Raw genomic sequence first — 16958 nt, forward strand, 5'->3', positions numbered from 1 at the left:
TAATAGATTAAAAGTTAAGGTCAATCATACTATTTTACTTAGTTTATCATGGTATGGAATGGAATTATCAGACAACTGATGGAAGTATTTTTTTTAACTGTCATTGTCTTCCTACACATTTAACAGTTTGTGAACCCAGGTTTGCAAAGTTTGTAGTCCACATAGACTCTATCCATTTAATCTTTAAACATCAAAAGAACAAAACCAGATGTGTTATTGAATCACTCTATCTTTAGTCTTTTGTTTTTCTTCTTTTTTTCCAGGCTAAAATTTACATTGTATTTTTCCAAATTTTAATTTATTGTTGTGTTTTATTTTTATTATATTGTGAATGTTGTGGGTTACCATCTCATCTTATATTTTTACAATGCACACTGTTACAATAATCTCCTCAGTTCTCCAAACAGCTATACTGATGGTTGTTCAAATGTGTGATTCACAGAAAAGCATCCCTGGCTATGCTTTTATTTGGACAGCAAAATTTTAAAAAATGAACTAAAAAACTTCTATGAATTCGGGTAAAACATATCTGAATTATTTTACTATTTTTTGGGGGGAAGGAAATTAGATACCCAGGATCTTGTATATCACCTTTCTTTGAAGGCAGCATCCAAGGCTGCATTCTTTTAAAATAGAAACCTAGTTTTTAACCAAATAGCCAAATAAACCAAAATGAAAGCTAGAGGTTTTTCTCTCATTTAATGCACAAAGTAACTAGATTTTCGGAAGGACTAATCCAATTTCTCAAATTTAATTTTGGAAAGATGCTACATAATATCCATTATACCAAACACTGTCCCAGAGATTGGATTAGTAGGCTCCCTGGACCTGCTTATTTCTGAACTCAAAGTGCAGCACAGCCTGGATAAATGAATTACCTGAGCAACGGAACTTCTTGCTCTTGATCTGGCTGATTCGTTTGTTGGCAAGACGACGCGGACTGCTGCACCGAGCTCCGCTGGTTTCTATTGGATTATCCTGCAGGTAATCAGCCAGCCACTTCAAATGGCAGTCGCACACAAATGGATTTTGAGCTAAATGCCTGCAAGAGGGATGGGATGTTTAACCAGAAATGACCTGTGACACTGTACTCCATCATTGTTTTTAGAAATACACAACTGAAGAGCAAAGTAATTGAATCAGCTTCCAATACACCGGGTCTGGCAGAAGCTGGATGGAGTTAAGATTTGTGTGGGGGATATTCTGTGAGCCATCTCATTTTTTTTTAGCTTGTTAAGTCAGCAGTGAGCCTTCTCCAGAAGGAAACACAAATTAATATAACAAAGTCGCTTTTTAAAGGGCATAGACCTATTGTCTACAAAAACTGGTCATGATATATTGCAGTCAATCTTTTTAGAAGGAAAAAATGTAAACTATTTTTTGGGTCACAAAAGTAACACTTTCTAGAGATTGTATTGTAAACCGGTATACCTCAGGGCACTAGGGAAAGATGTAGAAGAATCAAAGGTTTCTATCAGCAGAGAAATTAAATTCTAATGAATTTCATCTTTGGATGATCTAAATCTTCAACAAATCAGTATATTCTGTTACTTTTATTAGTATTATTTCATTGTTTGGTCTAGATAAAATTTCTGAATTATTTATCAATACAGAAACTTTGGAAGCATTAGAAGAGCTAATATGAATACTTTATAATTAAGATTTTTTTTAAAACAAATATAATTTATAACATTAAAACGAGAATAATTTAATGGAAATGTTTTAACTACACTGAAAATGTAAATTAATGGAGGAGGAGTTTACATATAGGGATTGTCTGCTCCTTAAGGTAGGTTTGGACAGGAAAGAAGTAGTTGAAATCTACTTTATTTATGATAATAGAATTTTGAAATTCTGCCAGCATTTCCCTTCTCTTTGTTTTATAATAAAGAGAATTAAGGTGGGACAATCCTCAAATCTTTCTCTTGCTTTCTAGTTTTTACAAGCTAAATTTATGTTTCACTAATGGTCACCAAGGAACTGCTGTGCCAGAGATATGAATTTGCCCATTATTATTCTGCTTTAGTTTATTTTAATATCCCCAAATGTGGAAAGTGTCATATAGTTTAAAGATGTGAAAATGATTTTGAATTATAGACCAAATATGAGGAATATATCACCATATAGTGAACTATAGATTTGCTATGTGTGAGATATAACAAAACAAATTATTCATTTTGAGTGGAAAGATATTGCTGCCCCAGATTTACAATATTGGATTGTTAACTCTCTGCTTATGAATTTGTTATTTATTAATATAATCGAAAGACTGATACATGTTACTTTGTCAAATTAAGGTTTAATGCTGTATATCGGTTCTCGTTTATTGTTTGTTTTCCTTTTTCATACTAAAGCAATATAATAAAAATGGGTATAAACATATAAACACAATTGTTTCAGGAAAAACACCTTCTGTTTGATGATAGCTATTGATTAAACAACTAACTATAAACATTTAACAATTATTTATGTTTTTCAACTTGAATTGTATAATCTCCATACTGGGGTATTTAATTATGGAGTGGAAAGATGTAATGCTCTAAGTCTAAGCCATGAGTTATTATTGTCAGCTTGTGCACATAAAATGGCTCATTACTTAGGGCAGGTATCATTTTGAGGAAGTTTCAAATGACAGCCACTGACACAACTATTTTGTGGGAAGATGTTGTAAGCCTAGATGGCTTTGGATACCAATTAATAGAAGGCACAATCACATAAAATTTCAACAATTTAAATTGATAAGAAGAGTGGAAAGATGCAAATAATCCTAAAGACCTAACCTAGATAGATTCTTCTAGTAATATTTTACCAAAACATTCTGATGGAGCCAAGCAGCCTAGGGGTTTTTTTCTCCATTGTTTAAAAAATTTCAAACTATTTCCATGAATCCAAGAAACTGTCAAGAGCTGGTGCATATATCATGTAAAAATTAATCAATGTTGATCTTCCCTTAATCCTTGCATCTTGATACTATCCTTTAGGTATAAAACATAATGAAAACAAATATGTATCAAAATGAAAAAATAATATTTTAAGAGCTACATAATCAAAAAAAATGTATGATAATATGATAGTATAACTTGGGGAGAATAACTGAAATGAAATTAGATTATCTCTGAGAAATACCATTTTATTAGCAAACGATTCTGAATATTTTACTTGGAAAATATTAGGAAAAATACTAAAGAGATATAATCTAAGAGAAAGACACAAGGAAGTTGGAAATTCACTTTTGAGATGATGTGACTAGCAGGAAAAAGTAATCAAGGAGAAAATGTTTGACAAGATGTAACTTATCTGGATGTGCCTATTGCTCATTTAGTTTAGTTTAGTTTAGTTTATTTGATTTGTATACCGCCCTACTCCCGAAGGACTCAGGGCGGTGAACAGCCAACAATAAAATACATAAATACACAAAATTTAAAAACCCGATAAAACCAAATTAAACTTTTTGGCCCAGACAAATTAAAATACCCCAATAATTTAAAAACAGGTTAAAATTTACATATTTAAAAAGGGAAGAGATCAGGCCAAGCCCGCTTGATGGAATAAAAAGGTCTTCACAGCACGGCGGAAGGAGCGCAGATCCGGGATCCTCCGTATCTCCGGGGGGGAGCTCATTCCAGATGGTAGGTGCCCCCACAGAGAAGGCTCTCCCCCTAGGGGCCGCCAGTCGACACTGTTTGGCTGACGGCACCCGGAGGAGTCCCTCTCTATGAGAGCGTACTGGCCGGTGGGAGGCTATTGGTGGTAGTAGGCGGTCCCGTAAATAACCAGGCCCTAAGCCATGGAGCACTTTAAAGGTGGTAACCAAAACCTTGAAGTGCACCCGGAAGACCACCGGGAGCCAGTGCAGCTCGCGCAGGAGAGGTGTTACATGGGAGCGCCATGTCGCTCCCATTACCACCCGCGCGGCCGCACTCTGCGCCAGTTGGAGCCTCCGGGTGCTCCTCAAGGGGAGCCCCATGTAGAGAGCATTACAATAATCCAGGCGGGAGGTGACGAGGGCATGAGTGACCGTGCGTAATGAGTCCCGATCCAGAAAGGGACGCAACTGGCGAATCAGGCGGACCTGATAAAAAATCCTCCTGGTCACGGCCGTCAAGTGCTCTTCTAAAGACAGCCGTGAATCTAGGAGGACGCCCAAGTTGCGAGCCCTCTCCGTGGGGGCCAATGATTCGCCCCCAATAGTCAGTGATGGCGTCAACTGGCTATATCGGGACGTCGGAAACCACAGCTACTCGGTCTTGGATGGGTTGAGCCTGAGCCTGTTCCTCCCCATCCAGATCCGTACGGCCTCCAGGCACCGGGACATCACTTCAAGGGCATCGTTGGGGTGATCCGGGGTGGAGATGTACAGCTGGGTGTCATCAGCGTACTGATGGTACTCCACCCCGAAACCACGGATGATCTCGCCCAGCGGCTTCACATAAATGTTGAACAGGAGAGGCGAGAGGACCGACCCTTGCGGCACCCCACATATGAGGGGCCTCGGGGTCGACCTCTGTCCCCCTGTCAACACAGACTGCGACCGGTCAGAGAGAAAGGAGGAGAACCACCGCAACACAGTGCCTCCCAGCCCTAACTCTTCCAACCGGTGCAGCATGATACCATGGTCGATGGTATCAAAAGCCGCTGAGAGATCTAATAGGACCAGGACAGAGGAGCACCCCCTGTCCTGAGCCTCCAGAGATCATCAACCAACGCGACCAATGCCGTTTCCATGCTGTACCCGGGCCTGAAGCCTGACTGGAACGGATCCAGATACGTCGTTTCATCCAGGTGCTGGGGGAGCTGTTGCGCAACCACACTCTCAACAACCTTCGCCACAAAATGAAGGTTGGAGACCGGACGATAATTTACCAACATTGCCGGGTCCAGGGAAGGCTTCTTGAGGAGAGGCCTCACCACCGCCTCTTTCAAGGCGGCAGGAAAGACACCCTCACCCAGCGAAGCATTTATAATCCCCTGGAACCAGCCTCGTGTCACCTCCCGAGAAGCCAGCACTAACCAGGAGGGACACGGGTCCAATAAACAAGTCGTCGCGTTCAGTCTACCCAGAATCCTGTCCACGTCCTCAGGGGTCACAGGATCAAACTCATCCCAGATAACATTCTCAAGACCTGCCCCAGTCCCTCCCCCTGAGACTATCCAGTCGGAGTCCAGATCTTCCCGAATCTGAGCGATTTTGTCATACAGATATTGAACAAAATCCTCGGCTCTACCCACCAAGGGGTCCTCCCGCGTTTCCTGGTGAAGCAGGGAGCGGGTCACCCTAAACAGGGCGGCCGGGCGATTATCTGATGACGCAATAAGAGCAGCAAAATAGCTACATTTCGCTGCTTTTATCGCCACTAGGTAATTCCTAATATGAGCTCTTACCAGTGTCCGGTCAGATTCAGAAAGACTGGCCCTCCAACTACTCTCTAGGCGTCTTTTTCCGGCGCTTCAATTCCCTCAGCTCTTCAGTGAACCAAGGAGCTAAATGAGATCGGCGCCGGGTCAGAGGCCGCAAAGGCACGACCCGATCCAGAGCTCCAGTGGCCGCCCTATCCCAGGCGGCCACTAGGTCTCCAGTCGAGGTGTGTGCCAGAGCCTCAGGGAATTTGAGTTTGCTGCATACTTACTACAATTGTCTGTGAAACTGGAATGTACCACACCTATAGCAATCTAATGCAATTAAATCTAATTAATTCAATCTGCTGCAGAATCTATTTCTGTCAGTGTAATGTGGATGATGAGTCTCCTTATCACTGAATTCACTTTTGCCATGTGATATCAACATTATTGATAGAAGAGAATATTTGTAGCTCAGGGCTGAAGTGTGGGGTCCTTGGTGCTCCCTGAACTTGGTTGCTTTATTGCAGATGTTTCATTATCAAACTAGGTAACAATATTGCTAAAAGGGAATGAAGTTTGTTCTCTGTTTCTTGTATATACTAATGGCTTCCTTGATAGTATTGTTGTAAGTATTAATAGTATTGGTGTTAAGTGTTCTTGGGATTTCCTTGATTAGAGTGCTGTTTATTGTTAGCTTGTTTGTCTGAATTGGTAATTCCTTGATTGGATTATTTAGTTCTTGATAATTGGTCTAGGGTTAATCATGGAGTTAATATCTGCTCATCTGAGTGTTAATTGCTTGTGAGAAGGTGTTTTAGTTTCTTTCCCTTTGAATATCTTTAAAAGATTATCTATTTCTAACAATCAAGCTCAGAGAATGCCAAGGTCCTCACAGAACAACATTATCTCTAGAACAAATTAGTCAATTAAAGAGATGTGGGAAAGCATGCAGGAAAAGCAGAGGGGAAAAGATCTCTTCATGTAAGCGGGCTCGACAAGGTTGGATTATGCCTAACATGGGAAGATGTTATTAAGTATTTTATGCAGCTGGCTGAAATGGAACCAGACTCCAGAACAGTAGCCAACACTTCCACCATTGATACAACACAAAAAACTTGCTTTAGAATACTAGTTTATCAGTATCCTAGAGCAAAATAATACAGTTTAGAAAAATCAGCACAGCAACAACCCAATAACATGAAGCAGATTTGTGATAATTAGCAAATCTAAAAGAGAAGCAAAAAATTATTCTCATATGATGATTACTTAGAAAAAAAAAAAAGCTAGAGAAAGCAAGTTTCTTGAATTCTTCCCATTCCTTTACAACCAACAGCCATAGTAGGCATTTGTATTTTCTTTTCTGTAACAACTAAAGTGAGAAATCTGTGTGGTTTGTAGTATGATGTGTGCACTAAGAAGTCCAGAGCAAGCAGTGTAACGGCTACTCTGGGTTATGTGACCAAGTTGGGACAGGAGAAGTGTTCAAGTATGCAGTAGCTAGAAGCATTTTCAGTTGCTGCCCAACTGCCTCCCCTACATTTTCAAAATTCCATTGGGTTGAAAAAAATACCAGTGAAACTTGTTTATTGGATTGGGCTTTTTGGCAACTGATGAAACATAACTATATAAATCCATTCTTAAGTCCTCTGATTGTTTTAATCAAGAATGAAAGTAGCATAGAACATGATCTCTTTGTTTTTGAATTAAAAAAGGAATGTAGAACAAAATGCAGAATTTGAAACAATGCCAGAAATTCTGCCATTATTCTCTTTATTTCAGTATTTTAACTTCTTTCTGTTATGTCATTTGTCTAATTTTCTATTGTTTAGACTTCTATAACTTGAGTGTGTGTGTGTGTGTGTGTGTGTGTGTGTGTGTGTAATGGAATTATTTAAATGTTTGGTTTCTTCTTCTCCTATATACTATGTCTCAAAGTTAGCAGTTTGGGCAGGATCAAAGATTAAGATAAGACTTTCATTTATGGAATCATATATAGGATGCACTGCCTGAGAAAGATGGAAGAATACAGATATAATACTGGATACTCACAATGTTTGAATTGATTGAAGAGGAGCAAAAAGTCCTTTGCTGATAGTCTGCAGTTTATTATCATAGAGAGATAACAAATTAAGATTATGCAGATCTTGAAATGTGTTTACTCTCAGGCAGTTGATCTTATTTGCATTGAGAAGCCTGTAAACAAACAAAATATTTTTTTTCAATACATACAATCTTGAAAACAAGATTTAAGAGATTAGTCTCGGACCAAATGCTATATATAATATGGAATTAAAACCTTCAGTACTGCTATTTATTGATCAGATTATTAATTTATTGGTTTGTAGCCTTACAATTTTTTTCCAAAATGACTTACAAGTTAAACATATGTAACAATATTATGAACATAATAACAAACCCCCATAAGAATGATGTTATTTATAATATTCAGTCACAGGTAAAATAGGAGCCACTTTGATGTACTTATAAAGGAAGTACCACAATCTAGACTCTGCCATTGAAAAACTGTTATCTTATGTTTCCATCCATTTCCCTATTCATGGTTGCAAAGCATTTGAAAACAAAATTTAAACCACACCCAGAATTGTATAAATACATTAATCTTGTTATATATCACATTCCCAAATCCTTAAGGGCATAACAGAGCAGTGTCATCATGAATAATACCTAGAAATAATTTGGTGATATGTGCAACTAGTATAAGGCTATACTAATGTGGTAAGCAAAGTATATACCAAAAAGTGATTGCACAGTTCATATCAGAAGTCTTAATGAGAAGTAATTAAAGCACAAATCTCTAAATTCAGATCAAAGTTCTTTAGAGACGGACATTACTGGCCAGAGCATCCATTATGTTTATTGTCGAGAATACCTGGTCCATAAATCACCCAATTTTGGAGAGAGTGTCATACCATCCCCAGTTGTTATTATCAGATCAGATTTTTCTATTAAGGACATCCATATTACCAATTAAAAAAACACCAGATTGAGCTAGGTAACTTCACCTTATTTCTTATATAGCTAAGGATCAAAGTACCAAAGGATGGTCATATCCCAAACTGGACATGAACCTAAATGGCAAAGATATAAACAATCAGCTTCACTGTTTATTCATCAAATAAGCAAGGTTCTCACAGAAGCTTCTCTAAAAAGTGAATATTTATAGTATAAATAGTATTATTTATTTGATGCATATCCTGCTTTTGCTTTGAACATTCAAGGTGGTATATATAATGCTCCCTCTTCCTATGTTCCTTACAACATCAGTTATTTGAGGTGAGTTGCACTGAGAGTGAGTAAGTGATGCAATATCAGTCAGCCAACTTCTGTGCCTAAGAGAGGACTGCAACTCATTCAGCATTCCTGCCCAATTATTTCCACCATTACACTGGAATCTCTCTCAATATTTGGTTCTGAAATCTCAAAAACTCTAACTTTTAGAACCAATTTTATAGCAATAGCAATAGCACTTAGATTTACATACCACTTCACAATGCTTTACTGCATTCTCTAAGCAGAGAGTCAGCATATTGCCCCCAACAATCTGGGTCCTCATTTTACTGACCTTGGAAGGATGGAAGTCAATCTTGAGCAAGTGAAGATTGAACCCTGGCAGTCAGCAAAATTAGCCTGCAATACTGCCTTCTAACCACTGTGCCACCATGGCTCAAAACATTTGTTATTAAAAAAAAATCCTGCTACAACTTTTTCAAGAAATATATTTTTCAGTTAAACCTTTTCCAAGACATGCCAAAGAAATAGATGAGATAATCAGCAGCCTTTCTGCACATAATTATATTCCTGACTGATTGATTAATGTGACTATTACTTCATCTTTGCATTTCAGAAAAATGGGATAATTGAAAATATCATTAATTGATAATTAGTTCCCTAACGTGAATGATAAAAATATGATCTGAAGGATAAAGAAACTATATTGCTATAGTTACAGTTCAGTTCATTACAGTCAAAGACCAGAATAAGTAATGAAGAAGACTGTAACTAGCATGTAATAGATGAGATCCAGGATACATCTATGTTGAACATCTATGTAGATTCTCATTCATCCACGTCATGGTTGTCCCAAAGGTGCTTTTTCAAGAGGCAACTGGACTTTCTGGTTTTTCTTTGAAGGCGTTTTGCTTCTCATCCAAGAAGCTTCTTGAGAGCGCTTCTCACTGGATATTATGAGAATTATTAAGTAAGTATATATGTTGAGTTTTTGAAGGAAATGTAAAAAAATGTATAATAAAATAAACAAGCAAGCTACCGAGATTAGACATGGATTTTTTAAAAATGGTGACTTTATGTAAATGAATATTTAAAAGAAATACATTTGTAGTCTTATTTTGTTTTCATTGCAATAGTGTTTAAGCTTACTGTTTTCAATATTTGCTTATGTATTTTCACAGAAAGCCCACCGTTAGGCTGAAAAATCAATCATGCTAAAGGGTAAATGATTTCCAGTTTCTCCATTAGTCCTCATAAGAATTAAAGGTAAAGATAATGGTTCCCCTTGCACATATGTGCTAATCGTTCCCGACTCTAGGAAGCGGTGCTCATCTCTGTTTCCGAAGCAGACTGTCCAAAGACGTCTCCGTGGTCATGTGGCTGGCATGACTAAATGCCAAAGGCGCACAGAACGCTGTTACCTTCCCACCAAAGGTGGTCCCTATTTTTCTACTTGCATTTTTTATGTGATTTCAAACTGCTAGGTTGGCAGAAGCTGGGACAAGTAATGGGAGCTCACCCCATTACACAGCACTAGGGATTCAAACCGCTGAACTGCTGACCTTTCGATCAACAAACTCAGCATCTTAGCCACTGAGCCACCGCATCCCTTGACCTAATTCTAAAACGTCCTTGACCTAATTCTAATAAGAATTAGGTCAAGCTAAATTTCACAGTTAGATATCTAAGTACATCATTTGGGCTAAACGTCTGTGGTAGAAACAAAAATATATCAGTGTACATCTTGTTGGTTGTGTTCAATGGAAGACACTACAAAGTATTTCCAAAAACATAAAGCAGCAAAGATATATATGAACAATCTTCAGCTAAATCAAAATGCTTATATGCAATTAAAAGTTATACTGGATTTGGAAAAATATATTCAATTTATTGTAACATAAATTTGCATTACAGTCAACACTGATTCTCTCACTTGGCAGCTTGTGAAAGCTACAATAAAGTATAAAAATTAGAAGCAATATATAGTTGAAAGCACCAAAGGTATTTTTATCACTTTGATGGAGAATAATAATTTTAATATAAGCGGCTAAAAGGCAGAAAAAGTCTATATAGGAGAACTCTGAGAAATAACTGTTCAAACTATGTGAATTTATTTTTAAAAATAGTTTGAAAAGTTTTCCGATGATATACTACCACAGTTAGAATATATGCGTATAAATTAACATTCTTGGTAATATTCTATCATCTCTGCTATTTTTGTTTTTTAGTTATAGTAGTACAATTCTTTAGTTTTTTTTACTTAAGAAATATAATCTTTGCTAGTCCACACCCCATTAGATTCAAATAATTTTTGATTTTTGAAATGTTGAAAAAAAAAAAGTAAGTTACTGCTTTGTATTTTCTTTCTTTTCTTTCTTTTTTTCCTACACTTCTAGCTTTTTCTTAACTGTCTTCACTTATTTGCTTATTCTTTACTTACTTCTTTCTATTACTTGTTATCTTTGTTGTTTAAAGTTTAATATTTTTTTTTTAAAAAACTACTCTCTTGGAACCATGGTCAGAAACACTGTATTTTTCCTTATATTCCTATACCAAATATATAGGTTTCTCTGACCCTCTCCAGACAAACAGAGGATGTCAGAATACCCAAGCTTTGGTCCATATAATTGTTTCTCACAACGAGTCTGCAAAATAGTGGTCTATGAAGGGTGGGAGAGTGGGATGGGGTGGGGGGTGAAGGAAATTGCCACCCTTGATCCAGCTGCAAACATAACTTTTTCAAAGGACACTAAATTTGTACTCCCTTTGCTAACCACTTTTGAAACTTGTATTTTAACTGGTTAACTGCATCCTAACCATCGTTTTGGAAGTCTTTAAATAAAACAGGATTCTAGACTACATAACCTGATTAATGGGTTACCTATTTTTCCATGACAAAAAACTGTCAAATGATGTAAAACACCTAAAACAGATGATTTAAAACATTTTGCTTCTGGTGTGCAGCAACAAATAGCACCTTAGCAAATATTTCATTTTGAGACCACAGGTGGAAAAATCCCCATTTCCTTCCCTTAATGATATACTAAAATACTAAAATTATCAATTTGGTAAAATTTTATAAAATTTTATAAAACGTCACACCATTTTACCCCAAACTACTTTCACTGTATTGATAGGACTAGTCCTACAGTATATTTCAATGTTTTCAGTTTTGATAAATGAAACAAAATATTTTCAAGGTGCTCATCTTTGGTATATTTCCAAGGCTTCCCAATTCAAAATACATTTACCATTAAATATGAATTTTCAGGCATACATAGATCATCAATCAATATAAAATCTGGTGACACACAGTTATATTCCTGTTATATTATGTTTGTGTGTCAGTCAATCATGTGAGCAGTGCTCACTTTTTTCCCTTCTGCTTATCATTGTAAACTGCTAATGAATCCAGCAGAGAATAAGAACATAATGTACTTCAATATGCCTGTTACATTAAATGTGTATCTCATAATGTTCATTTTGAAACAATACAAATAGATTCAAAAATCACATGACAAGAAAAATGTTATCTTGGACAACTATGGCAAATAACAGCAGCATAAAATTATTTTGTTATTCATAGAGAAAATATATTGGGGGCTTAACTTGTATTTATTATAGTTAGACAGAGTCTTTTTCTTTCTTTTTTTTCTTTCCCTTTTCTTGTCGGTAGAATATCTTTTGTTAGAAGGCAAAGTGGGACCTAGGTGGGGTCTTTTCTGCTGTGACCACACTTTGCAATCTTTTTCTTTCTGAAAGAAAGGCCTCATCACTTCTAATTTCAAAAGTCCCTCAAAATCTGGTTATTCCATATCAACTAGTGAGGTGACTCTATTATTAATGTTCTTTTGTCTATTATTTCTTTATTTTAGCTTTGTTCTTAAAGTTTATTTTTAAAAAAAAATGATAATATTTTTAGGTATTTATTATTTTAGTTTTCTGGACGCCATCCAGAGTCACATGCTTTAATGAGCATCAATATGCATAATTTTAAGTAGAAACGTTAAAAAAGGGACAGGTATTATTTGCCTGTGATTCCATATTAAGGATACCATAATAATTTATGTATTGCTCTGTGAATCCTACATGTCACAGAATTGTTTAATCCATTCAGGAATACTATTTAATATTTCAAAGCTACATAACACTTTGGGATTTATCAGAGAAATATTATGTTATGTTAGTTATGTTAACCAAATGTATGGAATTAGTAATACATAAAGTATATAATATCAGGAACATTTGATATCTCTTTCTGAATACACTGCTCATTTGAAAAAGCCTACAACCTTAAATAAAAATAATCTAATTAAACTCTATTAAATACTAAATTAACCAGAAAAACTTTTTAAACTGTCCAATGTTGGGTTCAAAATTCAAAGATCTAGCAAAAAAAAAGTACAAACTTGCAAAATCTTAAGTACAAATTAAAAGTTCATACCGTTGAGCTGTTAAAAATGTATCTTAACAACGTGAACAAGTCCAATTACATTGCTTTAAAATAATTATTAAAAAAGGAGTAATACTATTGTAAACTAAAAGTTAGACTAGAAATGCTTAGCATGAGCTAAATGAGGTGAGATAGAAAGAAGATTCTCCACAGTGGTGGGTTTCAAAAATTTTTACTACCAGTTCTGTGGATGTGGTTTAGTGGACATAGCATGGCTTGGTGAGGGTGGCTTGGTGTGCATAGCAGAGGAAGGATACTGTAAAATCTCCATTACCTCCAGACTCTAGGGGAAGGATACTGTAAAATCTCCATTCCCTCCCCACTCCAAGGAAAGGTTACTGCAAATTCCCCATTTTCTCCCAATCAGCCAGAACTTGGGAGGCAGAAAATAGTTGGGGGCGGGGCCAGTCAGAGGTAGTATCTACCGGTTTTCCGAACTACTCAAAATTTCCACTACCGGTTCTCCAGAACTGGTCAGAACCTGCTGAAACCCACCTCTGGTTCTCCAGTAATAATATACAACTACCTTCCTATCCTACTCCAGAGCAAGCATAGATTAACTCCACGGTTAACATCAGACTATCAATCAAGTAAGCAATATCCCAATCAAGAAACTGCCAAAGAAGCCAACAGAAAACAGCCCAAACAAAGAATCCCTAAGACATACCCCTCCACCCACACAGACAGGCAAGCCACCAGAATATAAACTGAGAGCAAACAGCACTCTTCACTAGCACTGATGATGTTACCTAGTTTGGGTAATGAAATTTCTACAACAAAACAAGCAAACTCAGAGAGCACCAATAACCCCTCAAAATTGGAATTGTAAATTATTGTTGCAAAGTATTTGTCCACATCCTAATTTTTTTTTTTAAAAAAAATCTCTGTAACTTAAATTCCACATCTCTGTGTGCTTACAGCAGCATGCAGAGCATTTTGCAATGGTTTTAAAGAATATTAGATATAGTTTTATGATACTTATTCAATGGAAAAGAAGAACATAATTACATCAGCTACCAGCAAAAACAGTACAGGTAACCTTTGACTTACAACAGTTCCTCTATTGACCGTTTGAAGTTCTAACGGCACTGAAAAAGTGACCTATGTCTGTTTTTCACACATGACCATTGCAGCATCCCCATAATCATGTGAGCAAAGTTCAGATGCTTGGCAACTGCCCCACATTTATGACAGTTGCTGTGTTCCAGTTCATGTGATCCCCTTTTGCGACCTTCGGACAAGTAAGGCCAATGGGGAAGCCAGATTCACTTAACAACCATGTTACTAACTTAATAACTGCAATGATTACAAATGTGGCAACTGCAGTGATAACAAATGTGGCAACAAAGGTCGTAAAATTGGATAAAACTCACTTAACAAATGTCTCAATTAGCAACAGAAATTATGGGCTCAATTGTGGTCGTAAGTTGAGCACTACCTGTATACAATTTCAGAGACTTGTTCCTCATATCTTGAATAAAACAAAAACTGCAAATATGACTATAGAAAATTCTCAGGTATCTGAAATAATAATTATATATAATTCCATTGCAAAAATTAAAGTATTACAAAGGATCAACCAGATATGCTTCATACCTTTCAAAGCACTTTGAATGTATTGTTTATCAAAAAATAATCAGTTCAAGACCAGTATCTTTTAATAACTTTCTGAAGATCTGATGTTTTAATAAGGTTCTCTAAAATTATTTCAAACTAGACATAATCCAGTAAGAAACTGATCTACATGTTACCAAATATCCATATTTCTTAAGTCTATGTTACCAAATCAATCATGACATTTCATATTTCTGGTTCAGACACCAGTCTTCTCAACCAACAATAAACACATTAGCACAATTTCAGTGAGCAAGGTCATTATTTAGCATTTGTATACCCTGTGTTGAAATAAAATAAACTAAGATAATACTCACAATAACTGCAAAGATACAAGCCCATCAAAAACGCCCTTGGGAATCTCTGTGATCTTATTTCCATAAAGCACTCTGAAAAAAGAAAGAAAGGACAAAATAAACAGTATTCTCAAATCTAATGCTTATAAGAATTATCTCTTTAGACACAAGCTCTCCTCTCCACCTAAAAGTAGTATACTTCAGCAATGTAAGCAATATTAAAATAAGACTTTCAAATAAATAAGACATTTAAAACAGCCTTCAGGGTTGAAAATATTTTCAGAATGTACTGAGGTTTTTACGCTTCTTTTAACGTATTACATGAATAGCAATAGCACTTTTTTTTTATTTGATTTATATGCCGCCCTTCTCCGGAGACTCAGGGCGGCTTACAATGCGTTAAGCAATAGCCTTCATACTTTTGTATATTTTATACAAAGTCAGCTTATTGCCCCCACAACTGGGTCCTCATTTAACCTACCTTAGAAAGGATGGAAGGCTGAGTCAACCTTGAGCCTGGTGAGATTCGAACCTGCTGTAATTGCAGGCAGCTGTGTTAATAACAGGGTGCTTTAAACCTCTGTACTACCAAGGCTTTACAGTGCTTTACAGCCCACTCTAAGCAGACTCATGATATACTGTATTTAAAAGTTTGAATGTGATACAATTCAAAAGGGTCAAAATTTGTTACAGAATTGTCATGAAATTTCCAGTGAATTGAAAATAATGCAATTCATTATTACAGGCTAATGGAATTGTGTTTCCTCTGGATCACCATTTGGCTTATCAACTGGATTATGTGGGACTGTTGCAAACCTCATTAATGTATCCCATTTTACTTGTGTTCAACTGTCCATCAGAGGAAATTAGGTACAGATACAGATTAACAGAGTTGGAAGGGACCTTGTAGGTCATGTAGTCCAACTCCCTAACCAAGCAGACCTTACACCATTTCTGACAGATGACAAGCCAGTCTCTTCTTGAAAGCTTCCAGTGATCAAGCTCCCACAACTTCTGAAGGCAAGCTGTTCCATTGGTTGATTGCTGTCAAGGTGAAGTTGTGCCAGTTCATAATATATTATAAAACTGAAGGAATGCTTGCAAAGCTAGAGTATCACTTACTGTTTGGGGTTATTCAAAAAAGGCACACCCTTAAAATCTAAAATCCAAAGGAATGCACACATACCACCTTCCCTAATTTGAATCAGCACTGGAAGGAACATCTTTTCATAATTGCACCATTTCAAAATAAGCAGCAGCATTACGTTTCTGTTTCATGAAGTGCCAATCCTTGGTCTGTTTATTCAGACATAATCCCAATAGCTTCAGTTGGGTTTAAAATTGCGCTAGTTTAGAGTAGTTCCACTTTTGCCAAAACAAATATTAGGATTAAAAATTCAACTAAAGCATGAACACTTGAGAGACTTTCTTTTGACATTAAGATCCCAGGATGTATCTTGTTGAAATAACATTTCCTAGCCAAGAAAGAATTGCTTGTCTTCTTTTGCATGGCACATATTTACCAGTGCACAACTAATTGGCTGGCAAAGCTATGTACTCCCCAGAACATTTTAATGCATCCGAATCAGAGAACCATGATTAGTATTTGCTTGCTGCTCCATATATGTTGACATATTTATGCATTGTACCAGTTAATAGAACCTAAAATTCATCAGTTTTCCCAGCTAACTTTATTTTCTTATTTGAAGGCATTTGCATATACTTTATTTAAAAGTCATATTAGCATATCCTCAAACCATCTATTTAGGCTTTTAAAGACCCATAAATGTTATCCAAGGAAATGCAGAAGACAGTAGTAAAAGCTTGACAGGCACATTCTGAAGCTAAGCAAAAGCCTTTAGGGGAATGTTGGATATTTGTAAAGTCCAAGAATAAATGTCATATTTATAGAATAGAATACATGAAACAAAATTCAGCCTAGTCATTCAAGATAAAAATGATTACTGCAATAGGATATCATTACATTCATTCAACAGTATCTAATA

At 36.4% G+C, this 16958-nt stretch overlaps 1 protein-coding gene across 1 annotated transcript in view; it reads right to left on the reverse strand.

Annotated features, from left to right (window-relative positions):
* The window catches only part of SLIT3 (slit guidance ligand 3), a 490388-nt gene that overhangs the window by 149372 nt on the left and 324058 nt on the right, over positions 1–16958 (reverse strand). Inside the window, exons 12-14 of the mRNA XM_034406116.3 lie at positions 14974–15045; positions 7390–7533; positions 879–1042 (exon numbers count right to left, since the gene is read on the reverse strand). Of these exons, the coding sequence (XP_034262007.2) occupies positions 879–1042; positions 7390–7533; positions 14974–15045 (380 nt within the window). The remainder of the gene's footprint in view (positions 1–878; positions 1043–7389; positions 7534–14973; positions 15046–16958) is intronic.

The sequence above is a fragment of the Pantherophis guttatus genome, chromosome 2 (genome assembly GCF_059756535.1).
Source record: "Pantherophis guttatus breed Tessera chromosome 2, ASM5975653v1, whole genome shotgun sequence".
NCBI classification, from domain to species: domain Eukaryota; kingdom Metazoa; phylum Chordata; class Lepidosauria; order Squamata; family Colubridae; genus Pantherophis; species Pantherophis guttatus.